Source organism: Prorops nasuta, unplaced genomic scaffold (assembly GCF_024137725.1).
Source record: "Prorops nasuta isolate Cenicafe-Biocafe unplaced genomic scaffold, Cenicafe_Pnas_1.2 PNAS00001, whole genome shotgun sequence".
Lineage (NCBI taxonomy): Eukaryota > Metazoa > Arthropoda > Insecta > Hymenoptera > Bethylidae > Prorops > Prorops nasuta.
The window spans coordinates 19,494,498-19,506,262 of record NW_027116798.1 but is presented as its reverse complement, the minus strand read 5'-3'; the positions used below and the strand labels follow the sequence as shown (position 1 = coordinate 19,506,262).

General features: G+C 33.2%; 3 protein-coding genes and 1 long non-coding RNA gene across 7 annotated transcripts in view; 3 read left to right on the top strand and 1 right to left on the bottom strand.

Moving 5' to 3' along the window:
• The first annotated feature begins 680 nt into the window (after positions 1-680).
• LOC136775912 (mitochondrial Rho GTPase-like) lies at positions 681-5,859 on the top strand. 2 transcript variants are annotated; one of them, XM_066731150.1, is made up of 12 exons: positions 684-963; positions 1,621-1,820; positions 1,889-2,094; positions 2,159-2,209; positions 2,272-2,373; positions 2,451-2,658; positions 2,716-2,836; positions 2,904-3,096; positions 3,175-3,654; positions 3,751-3,947; positions 4,193-4,231; positions 4,938-5,859. In XM_066731150.1, the coding sequence occupies exons 1-12, from the start codon at positions 893-895 to the stop codon at positions 5,062-5,064; spliced, it is 1,995 nt and encodes a 664-aa protein (XP_066587247.1). In that variant the 5' UTR covers positions 684-892; the 3' UTR covers positions 5,065-5,859. The 2 variants fall into 2 exon arrangements, with proteins under 2 accessions (XP_066587332.1, XP_066587247.1); XM_066731235.1 differs by lacking the exon at positions 4,193-4,231 and having other exon boundaries at positions 681-963.
• Positions 5,860-6,056: 197 nt separating this feature from the next.
• LOC136776016 (coiled-coil-helix-coiled-coil-helix domain-containing protein 10, mitochondrial-like) lies at positions 6,057-7,004 on the bottom strand. The gene is made up of 3 exons (XM_066731364.1): positions 6,833-7,004; positions 6,214-6,611; positions 6,057-6,132 (listed from the first exon to the last, which is right to left on the bottom strand). The coding sequence occupies exons 1-3, from the start codon at positions 6,871-6,873 to the stop codon at positions 6,122-6,124; spliced, it is 450 nt and encodes a 149-aa protein (XP_066587461.1). The 5' UTR covers positions 6,874-7,004; the 3' UTR covers positions 6,057-6,121.
• Positions 7,005-8,023: 1,019 nt separating this feature from the next.
• LOC136772976 (uncharacterized) lies at positions 8,024-8,665 on the top strand. 3 transcript variants are annotated; one of them, XR_010822547.1, is made up of 4 exons: positions 8,024-8,108; positions 8,191-8,291; positions 8,357-8,489; positions 8,614-8,665. It is a non-coding gene; the product is annotated as an uncharacterized lncRNA (long non-coding RNA). The 3 variants fall into 3 exon arrangements; XR_010822548.1 differs by having other exon boundaries at positions 8,042-8,287; XR_010822539.1 differs by having other exon boundaries at positions 8,043-8,291.
• A 909-nt stretch (positions 8,666-9,574) lies between these two features.
• LOC136773409 (testis-specific gene A8 protein-like) overlaps positions 9,575-11,765 on the top strand; it is a 57,942-nt gene continuing 55,751 nt past the window's right edge. Inside the window, exon 1 of the mRNA XM_066727105.1 lies at positions 9,575-9,820. The gene's annotated coding sequence lies outside the window, so the exon portion shown is untranslated. The remainder of the gene's footprint in view (positions 9,821-11,765) is intronic.

Sequence of the window (11,765 nt, the reverse complement as noted above, 5' to 3'; positions counted from 1 at the left end):
GTTATCTGCAATTGATAAACTTGTGAATGCAGCATATCTGACCTTGGAGAATTATGCACACAATCCGAAGCTGGATCGCTAGATTCCTCTTTAGCCAAATAAATCTTTCGCCCTACAAACTATTCTAGGCTTTCCTATTTACCAACATATCAGATTTCCAAACTTCTCGAGATAGAAATTCTCTGACCAACGGGCTACAATATAATTGCAGTTCGTTGGTCGAACAGTAAAATGAAAATTAAATTGGGTTAATAAATATAATAATTTATTACCAGCCGTAATTTATTTCGGCCTCATCTATTTGGACATAAGGAATCAAAAAGCAATAAACAATCGTTAAGCAAATTGTTTTTGCACAAAACTGTTAATGATTATAGCTGAACAGCGACTTTTGACCTTTGGTCAATCTCTGCAGGTGGGGTCGCATGATAAAAAATATCATGTATTTTCCTAGATATAAGTATAACTGGTCTGGTTGACTAATAGTACAAACATTAAACATTAAATGATGTTAAGAATTAATTCGTTGTTCAAACGTAAGAGTACTATTAATAATAATTATGCAGTGATTTTTGACCCTTGGTCGGCTCAACCACACAAGTAGGGTGGTCACGTGACCAGAAACACTAAATCTATCCAAACAGAAATAATTCCACCTACGATTCATCGTGCCAGAAACAAATATTCCAGACTTGTCTGTACATATTTATTAGCATATCACATTTCATGAGCATTAAGCAGCAATTATCGGGGTGATAAAAACGGAAGGCACTAATTTTGTGAATCGGGTTGAGTGGCGACACGTATCACGTGACTGAGACATTGATGCTTAGGATGGCCTTGAAAACATAGACGAACAGTAGCCAGTAGGAGAGAAAAATAAACAAATGGCATGGCCAAAACGCGTCTTGGCGCAATAACGGCCAACGACAGATCGATAGTTAATCTTCCCACATTGACTTTGTAAGGTATTATACAATAAATATTTTTTCTCACGTTTATGAGGAGAAATCTAACAAAAACATTAGAGATGAGAGGATGATAATAACAATAATGTTCCGGCCGGATCAAATAGAGCTTGACCTTCACGCAAATTCTCTCCTCTCTTTCATTTTATCGAACCACTCTCTTTACCGAGTTTCCAACCCGCTTTCTCTCTCTTTCTCCCTTTCTTATTATAATACATTCTCTCTCTCTCCCTCTCTCTCTTTCCCGTCCGTGAGTTGAAGTCTCGGGGACCTCGGGGTAGGAGAATTCCTGGCTACATGCATATAGGCATACAGCCGCACACCAACTCACAAGTCACAATTACAAAACTGTATACAACATCTACAGTAACAAGCGTATAACCTTGAAAAAGCTACCCTCGACTGCCCTCAAGCGCAAGTACAATAGCAGCGGATGTAGTTTGGTTTTTGTCGGCAAGCGTGCGTGTATATCAGCTAAGGATAGCTCAGATGAGAATGTTGATAAGATATTCGAATAATTTCCTATAAACGAGGAAGTCAGAATTTGATACAGTTTCAGAGGTTAAGTCGATTAAGTGTGATTCCTCAGAGATAGGGATGATGCTAAGTCAGGATTAAGAGGTCGGGGTGGTTGGAATTTATATTTTGACAGGATGGTCCAACGTCCGGTAGTGCCACGACGTAATGTCAGGATTCTTCTTGTTGGAGATCGTGGAGTTGGCAAGACCTCCCTCATTCTGTCACTGGTCAGCGAGGAATATACTGAAGAAGTTCCCAGTAAAGCTGAAGAAATCACTATTCCAGCTGATGTCACTCCTGAACAAGTACCTACTTATATTGTAGATTTCTCAGGTATGCATAGTTTTCTTATATCAAACTCTAGTTTGATTATTGATTTTACTGTGGGTTTGAATTTGTAGCTGCAGAACAAACAGATGATCAATTGGCAGAAGAGATTCAGAAGGCACATGTTATTTGTGTGGTTTATTCTGTGGAGGATGAGGATACATTGGACAGAGCTACCAGTTATTGGCTACCACTCATAAGAAGATGTTCATCCTCCAACCGGTGCCCTGTTGTCCTTGTAGGAAATAAAATTGACATGGTTGATTATTCTACTATAGAGGTATGTATGAAAAAGCTTCACTCTTGGAAAATTAATTCAGTAGCTGAATTTTATTTTGTCTTAGGCTGTTTATCCCATAATGAAAGAATTTACTGAAATCGAAAGCTGTATAGAGGTGAGATATACAGTTAGAAAATTGTAACAAATGATTTTTTAACTAATAATATTAATTCTTAGTGCTCAGCCAAAACACTACAAAATGTTTCCGAAACATTTTATTATGCACAAAAAGCTGTCTTACACCCCACAACTCCTCTTTATAATTATGATACTCAAGAAGTAAGTTTTAGTTTTGTTTTCAAGTAGTATGTTATTTATTATATTTATATTCAATTTTTACAATAAATATTTTTTAGCTTACCACGGATTGTAGAGCTGCACTTCAAAGAATATTTAAAATATGTGATTTAGATAATGATGGGCTTTTAAACGATATGGAATTAAATGCATTTCAGCAATGGTGCTTTAATACACCTTTGCAGCCTCAAGTTCTAGAAGATGTAAAGATTGTGTTATGCAAAAACATTCAGGATGGAATATGCAATGGTTGCGTCACTATGAAAGGTAAATAATAGATTTATTCATTATTAAAGGTTCTTAGCTTAAAATTTTTTATTTTAGGGTTCATGTACCTTCAATGTTTATTTATTCAAAGGGGAAGAAATGAGACTACATGGGCTGTTTTAAGAAAATTTGGCTATGACAATGAACTACAAATGTCTAAAGACTATCTGTTTCCTGGGTAAATATTGATAAAATTACCTAAATCAGAAACAACTGTGGTAACAATAAAATAATGCTTTTTCTAGGTTAAAAGTTCCACAAGGTTGCTCAACTGAACTATCACATAAAGGACAAGAATTTTTAACAATTTTATTTATGCAACATGATAGAGATAGAGATGGTGCTTTATCGCCATCAGAATTGGAAGCTTTATTTTCCAGGTGTCCATCTCCTCCTTTTGGGGAAGAATACAGATACACTGTTCCGACAAATGAAAAAGTAATTGAAAAAAATATTAATTATTGTTACTCTGATCATATAAATTTTTTTCTAAACTTAGATATGATTCTTTCACAGGGATGGTTAACGTTTCAAGGATATATGTGTCAGTGGGCTTTGCTCACTCACACCAATGTACGGAAAACCATGGAATATATGGCTTACTTGGGGTACAATATGTACAATAACGAAAGTCAGATAAACGCGATTGTTGTGACACGAGAAAAAAAAGTTGATCTAGCCAAAAAACAAACTAGCCGAAATGTATATTGCTGTCACGTAATAGGTCCTAAGAGCAGCGGTAAAACTACCCTATGCCGAACCTTCATTGATCCTAAGCTTGAGAAATTGACTGATGCAGCAGTACCATCAAATTCGCATATAGCTGTAAATACTGCTCACGTTTATGGTCAAGAGAAGACAATAATTTTAAGGGACATCAATATTTACAACGTTCAGGATGCTTTGACTCCCGCACAAATCCAATGTGACGCGGCTGCTCTCGTTTACGACGCGAGTAATCCTAAGTCATTCGAATACATCGCACGAATATACATTGTAAGTGACAACGAAAATTGGTTTTTCAATTGAAAGATTAACTATATATTATATTAATTATAACGTTCATTACTAGAAAACCATTTTTTTCCACAGAAATACTTTGCGGACAGTAAGATACCGGTTCTGATTATAGCCAATAAGACCGACCTTTCTGAAGTGAAACAAGAATACTTACTCCAACCAGTAAGCTTTTGCAATAAGTACAAACTCATGTCCCCTCAACCCTACAGTATATCACGTACAGTGAGACGTGAGATTTTCGTGAAACTCGCAACAATGGCAGCTTTCCCGTAAGTATTGACAAGCATCTCTGTCTATTCTATTTCACACTTTACACAAATAGCATAGAAATGGTGGGAAACAAGATTTATTAAGGTAGTTAGTAACTCACCAGATTCAACAGAATTTCTTTGCTTCTTACAATCTTCTTTTTTAAATGTTTAATTGTTATTGAATTTATTCCCCAAAATTATATTCAAAATGCTCCATGAATGAAAAATCGTTCGGTACTAACAAAAAGAAATTTCATGTTTAGCCGCTTTCAAGCAGCGTGGGTATTATTTTACAAAAACAGGTTGGTCCCAATTTTCAATGTACAAAATTTTAATAAAAGCAGCTTGAGCAAATCATAAACGCCATTAAATATAATTCGTCTTGCACGCGCCTCGTAAAAAGATAATTCATCGTCATCATCATTGATTTATTTTTCTTGGGTAAATGTTTGAAAGTATAATACTCTGTAACGTAATTTAAACTGTTTTCCCTCCTTTACAGTGTATGTTTTTGGATTTCTTAATCACTGAGCTGTTTTATTATTTGAAAAGTTTCTAATTTTAAATTCTTTTTTTTAGGTGTAATCAATATTTTCAGACAAATCAGGTCTTTTATTGTTGTGGTTCTCATTAAATTTTTTAAATCTTTTGCTTTCCTTAGTATAATAAAATTAATTTTTAAATTTATTACACTTTGACTTATACTGTTCTTAATTATAAATATTTTTTTGCTACTTCATATTTATTTTTACTAGCAACCTTATTAATATTATTTACTTTTAATTTTTTCCCTCTTGTTTATGATTTGCTTAAATTTCAACAATGCATGCAATAGTAGAACATTTTGGTTTAGCATACTAGGCTGTCATATCTTCAATAAAAGTAATAATTTCTTTACATGAACAAAATTTGCTATATTGCATTTGTAATAAGAGTGCAGAATCAATTTATCAATGTGAATTAGTATTAAAATAAAAAAAAATTGCTTATTTTTTTTTGCTATTTTAGGCACATGAACCACTTTGGATTGATCCAGGATGAGTCTGTGGTATGGTGGAAGGCTGGTTTGGGTCTTGCAGCTGCCACTGTTGCTGGGTTTATGGTGATGCGCGTTTTGAACACTGAGAAAAGATAGTCTACCATATTTTTCTGCACCCTTAACTGCCCTCCTAGCATCAATCTAAAACTATTTCCATAATTAAAGTTGAAATTATAAATTTTTTGAAGAAGCAATTGTTCGAATAATTAGACTTAGATAATTATGCTTTAAGATAAATTATTATCTACAATATTTTAGATTTCTTTTTTATTTCATTATGCCTTTTTTCCTATCCTTTTTTTATAACACTAACTTCATTCATTTCTTTTCATTTTTCATAACATCTATATTTCTTGGATAATCTTATTGCGAATCTTTTGAAGTATACTTTTCTTGGCACTCCAAAAGATTTTTATATAACTTGGTACAAGAATTCAAATTTTCGTTAGTTGATGCACATTCAAAGAATAATCGAGCTTCCCGTTTGCATGACTCTTCCTGCTGTTTTGAATCTGTACTTGAAACATTGGTTTGATGTTCCTTTTTATCACTTGAAATTATTTGACCAGTGACTAAACCCTAATTATTAAAAAAAAAAGGTTTAACAATACAAAATCAGAAAGCTCATGGAAGGCTACATTCCATACATAAGCTTACTATCATTGATCCTGCAGCAGCCCCAATTACACTTGCTAATGGTGAAACCCGTTCAGATTTCTTAGAGTTAAGTCTGAAAATAATATATCAACAAATTTTAAGAAATTGATAAAGCAGTAATAAACTAGTAAAGGTCTATGTTACCTAAATTTGGCAATATTACTTCATTCTCAGATTAATCAATATTTTAACACATGTATTTATGTATATAATAAAAAAACTATGTATAATAGATATCACCTTTTGATTTATTTTGATGTCGTAAATCTTTGTCTTATAACTATTATTTATATAACTTGGGGATTTTGTTATGAAAATTATTTATTCTACACAATGACTAAACTGTTTATTCAATTATTTATGGTACAGACCTAAGGTGGAAATAAAAAAAAGTTATTTGATCCTCAGAGTGGTAAATAAAAAAAATTAAAAACTTTTCTAAATTTTTTTATTAATATAATTGATACTGCTTCCTCTTTCAAGTTTTACTAATAGCTTATGCAACATCTGAAAAAAGATTATTTTGGTTAATTTATGAAATGTATTAAGAAGTTCATGGGAAATTTCTTAATTGCTAAGATGACTTACGGTTGGCAAGTTTGCATTGACGCAGAGCTTCATTAAATCCCTCACACAAAGTCAGATCAGATTGATTTGAGGCGCATTCTAAGAATTGCTTAATCTCCCATGCACAAGGACCAGTTCCAGGGGCAGCAGGTCCAGATTGTACAGGAGCAGGAGCTGCTGATACAGGTGCAGCTGCAGTTTCACTGGATCCTCCACTGAACATCCCAGTCATAGCATGTCCAATGGTATGTCCTACTGCTGATCCGATAGCAACACCACCAGCAGTAGCTGCCATTTGTCCCATGAGGGATGGCTGCTGGGGTTGTGCCATCATTGGTGCTGATGGTGCTGCATGTGCTGGTGGGTGGGCAGCAGGTGCTGGTGCTGGAGCCCTTGCGGGAGCAGCGGCTGGCCTAACTCTATAAAATTGGAAAATATTAACTAATTTTTTCTTTATAAATTATTAAATTACAAAATGAATTTAAATCATTTTTTATAAAACATCATTTGTTTTTAAGTTTGACGTAAGCAACAATTTTTTTACTACGTCACGTTGGACCTTGTGACCGCATCACAAAAAAATCTATTAATTAATTGCACAATTGTATGTAACAACAACTAAAAATTTAAATTTACTTACGTCCTTGGTGGAGGACCGGATGCACGTCCACGTCGAGGCATTTTTCAATATTTTCTTGAAGTAAAAGTTTGATTAATAAATAATACACGTCTATTCACTTGAAACGTTTCTCTTCAACTAATTTTCTACACGTTATGCAACCTTATAAAGGTAGGGGAAATAGGGAAATTGTTCTAGACGATCGGGTGCTAGCAATATCGATTCTTCGTAGATTCCAGAAACTACTTGAAGTTGTCTCTTTACTGCATTGACCAATAGTTAATAGACAAAAGAGCGGAAAACTCGAAATGAATATAACGTCCACTTTTACGTCTTCTTTTATATGCGATATATATAGTATTTGGTAGATGACGCATTATAAGCTATACGTGAATTGCAAATTTCGTTGTTCGCTATTGAATTCTCCCAATGTATAAATATATTTTTATAAATGACCAATTTATGATGAAATTGTTCTTCGTACGAATGCAATATTTCACTCTAATTACGACAGATTCTCACTTATTAGAGCAATAACTTGAATCTATATTTAATTTATTTTTCGATGCATGTATTATTGCGTGTTTAAATTATAATATATTTTTATCCATGCGTATATTTATATAATAAACATCAATATGATAAAATTTCTTAACGATTACTGTAATATCTTTCAGTGATTTACATATTGTATAAATTTAAAAAAAATATATATTTAATCTTAAAATATAAATTACTTTTTGTTTGTGTCTCCCTTTTTTCGCTGCATTTATAATATATAATTGATTGTAATACGGTAATTCAATAATTTTTAATAATTTACAAACGTTAGAATTCTGAATCGTTAGAATATTTAGTACGAGAATTTTGACTGCTATTTCACTATCTTGTCAAAACGCTTTTCAAATTTTCAATCTTTCAAATATTTTTTTGTTATTGGTTACATTATCGACAGGGACAAATGAGATTATCGATAGTTGGTTATTTTTTAAAAATAATTTATATATGTATGTATAGAGACCGTGCACACCAACACAATGATAGCGAAGTGTCAATGTATAACTGTATACGTATAAATAAATTACACACAAAAACTGCGAAAATTGACCGATAGTTTGCGCTGATAGTATGCATATACACCAATATACATTCTTATCTCACTGTCATTTTGCTAGTGTGCACCATTGTGCACTGGTGTGCACAGTCTCTACTATATTCCCGCAGCGATAGCATAGCACAGATGTCAACGTTAGGAGCTTTCCAATTAGCTTAAAAATCGACACAATCGGATACAAATGTATAGTTTGTGTGACATGCAATATACCATTTGTGTCCGATTGTGTCGATTTTTAAGCTAATTGGAAAGCATCCGTTAATAGTTGATTTCAGAACACAGAAGTTTCGCTGCCGAGCTGATTTCATGCTGAATGCTGATCTCATTTATCGATCATAATTCACATGTGTGCTGTGGCCGCTGTGGGTGAGCTTTTAGGTTATAACAGTGTGGAAAACCCGCAATAATCTTTATTACTATTATAATTCTAGTCTAAAGTGGTCTAAAGAGCTATCGTTCATTGTAACAAAGATCAATCCAGAGGAATAAGAAGAAAAATCTTTCTCTCATCAGTGCAATATAATGGCATTGGGGGAACCAGGAAAAATATTAATTGGATGGTAGGTATGTACAATTATAATTCTATATTGAAAATTTTGTTAATATTTCTGACAACACGATTTGTTATTTAAAATTAAGTAGTAATATTTGTTAATTATTAAAGTAATTTAGTTCAAAAATATTTCAGGGCAATAATTTCAGTTGTTGGAATCTATTCATTCACGTTATCAAAAAAAAGTGTAGAAAAGAGAAGGTTTGAGGATATGAAAGTAAGAGAACGTATGAAATTATCAGCAGCTGAAAGAGATAAATTGAACGAAAAAAATTCAGAGTTGCAGCAATTGTAAAGATATAAGCCCTTGAAGCATGGCAGCTCTACAGCAACTGGACGAAGAGAAGTTGAAGCTGATGCAGGATTTGGAGATAGAAATGATGTCAGATATGTATAATCGAATGACATCTGCTTGCCATAGAAAGTGCATACCTCCAAAATATACAGAACCAGAATTAGGAAAAGGCGAATCTGTCTGTATAGATCGTTGTATAGCAAAATATCTAGAAATTCATGAAAGAATTGGCAAGAAACTTACACAAATTTCAATTCAGGAAGATAGTATATTAAAGGGAAAAGCACCAGAGCAACCAAAAAGTTAACTTTAACAATAACAGACGAATTAATTCTATAAATAATGTATTAGACTATTGAAATATATGTTGTTATTGTAGTTAAGAAAACTAGCATTTACTGTCTCCAAAACTATATCATACTCCTGTAGAGCTACCAATAAATTAAAGTTTACAAAGCTGTAACTAATTTTTATTAAGAAATGTGAAAGAACAGGGCTATACTAATTATATTGCGTGTCTGTGTGTGTTTGAAGTAAATCTCTATTTGTTGTTTTTAAGAAACACTTGTAATGCTCATTATTTTGTTTTTAAGAATCAGATGATTGAAATGGATTTTAAAGTATAAAGTAGTATGAGCAAGAAGGAACAAGAGGATAAGTAGAGGAAGGGAGTTTCAGGGACATGAGGAGAGGGGAGTAGTCTGGTGGTTGTTGGGTGGATGGGGTGCCAGCCGGTTATCACAAGGGATGAAAACGCGTAAGCGCGCCAGTCGTTGGCGAGACTTCGCTCGCGCCGCTTCTCTCTTTCTTTACTCACGTTTTCCATCCATTCACATCTCATTTCACCCTCGTGTTTGTCCGATCCAAAGTTGAAAAATAAATTTCGTGGAAAAAAAAATTTCGTAACATTCAATTATCTTTCGTGGATGGGTGAAAAATAAAGGAATTTTGAAATTGAATCTATTAAAAAGTTTTTCATGTAGAAGAATCTGGGAATCACGATGGACGCACGCTGCCGGTTCTTCCTGTTACAGCTCCTCTTAGGTGGTAAGTCATATTTTTTATTATAACATATACATCATTTATTTGTTCTATATTTTATTTGAATACTGTTAAACAATATAGATTTGCATTAAATTAATTTTTTTCCATGGCATTAGAAAAGGTCAATTAAAAAAAACTAGTTTAATTAAAAATTCATATATTTTTCCGTCCAATCTTGCAAGTGTGGACACTTTTTTTCTTCAAAATCACATTTACGTCTCACATGTGGCGGTTGCATCAAGGACGTGGAATATCATTTGGGTGGAAAGCGATAAGCACAGTGAGACATCCGCTTTTGCATAATGAGAAAATCGATTTCCGATACATTTTGTATCGCAATCTTGAGGAATCTCGACGGGTTTCTTAAAATGCGTGGAACTCGTTGAGTTACCTTTTTGCTGGACCGACCCATTTCCAATACCGAATGAAAGGAATGTTTACACGTTCGATTTGCGATATCACCGATCGCAATCTGCTTGATTTGTGCGACACCTATTTATTTTTTTTGCGTGGATCCTAAAAACAGATAAAAACAATTTAAACATCCCCTATATAAACTCCGAAGTAATTTTTCTTCTTGACTAAAATAAAAATAAAAGCACAAGAATCATAGTAATCAAAATGAATTGCTACAAGAAAAAAACATTTACTAAATCCCCTTCGTTTCCGGTATCGGAGGAGATGTAACGGATGTTTACATGTCTGATTTGATTTATGTTTCATTCTTTTTCTTGAATTAAAAAAATATACTTACCACAACAAAAAGCATATAATAAGAGATAATTTTGCGTATAAAATAATTATGTAAACAACCCATAAAATAGAGCATTAACGAAATATAAATTTTAGTGTAAAACGTTTTCTGATTTCTGCATGATATATTTGCTTCTATAAAGACATATATAAATAATAAGTGAAAAAAGTAAACTGGATGATCAAATATCAGCGAGTAAATGTATTTTCTTGTTATCAATCACGACTTCCTGCTTTGGTAGCGAATCGATGAAAATCTCGTTGATGAGCATTCCGGAAAGAAGACCCATATATCTAAATCAAAAGCAAATAGAGGTTTTTGATATTTTTTTAGCTCCATGCATATCAGCACGAAACAAATGAAGTGAGACTGTGTAAGTGTATATGTATACAAAAATATCCAGGAAGATGACAAATTCCCCTACAGATAGAATTGATTGTACGCATTTGCACCATTACAAGTTCTTATACCGATGTCACTGTGCTGGTATGCATGCAGCGATTATCAAAAAGGCAAAATGTCGATAGATTCGAAGGATTACAGGCCAGGGTTGAATACAGAAGGTGACAAATCAACGTTTGATTAAAATGATAGTAATTAGAGTAATTAAATTTTAACTAATTTTTTAAAACTTGATTGAGTTTTACCACTGGAATAACGATAGCTCAATAATCGCTCACATAAATATACGACCAATGAAAAATCATTGCTATTCCATACCCCATTCGTTTATTCGATACATAATTAATGGAACTCTTCATGGAAATACCAACTCTCATTTGCAAGCTCAGCGGTAAAAACGGTGTGCGTAATAATCACAGTAATTCAATCCGTCTCTCTGTAATTCCAGTGTATTATAACCTAAAATATTACATGCTATATAGCCATGTACTCCGCTCCATATAACGAGTTATCTTACGTAATTATAGACAATATTTGTTTTTCCTTCTCGTGCTACATTCTAAGACAAACAATATATTTAATCTAGCTTATAACTTAAGATATTTTGACGATAGAATATAAAAATTAAGGTATTTAACTACGTTATTCTACCAATATTCTTATTTATTTTGCTAACGCTATTGTATCTGAGCATATTTCGTAATTGCCTATACTTAATCTCGATCATTTCTGAAGATAAATTCACTAGGTGAGGTAACACGTTCTCTGAAGATTCATTGGCCATTCGCGATA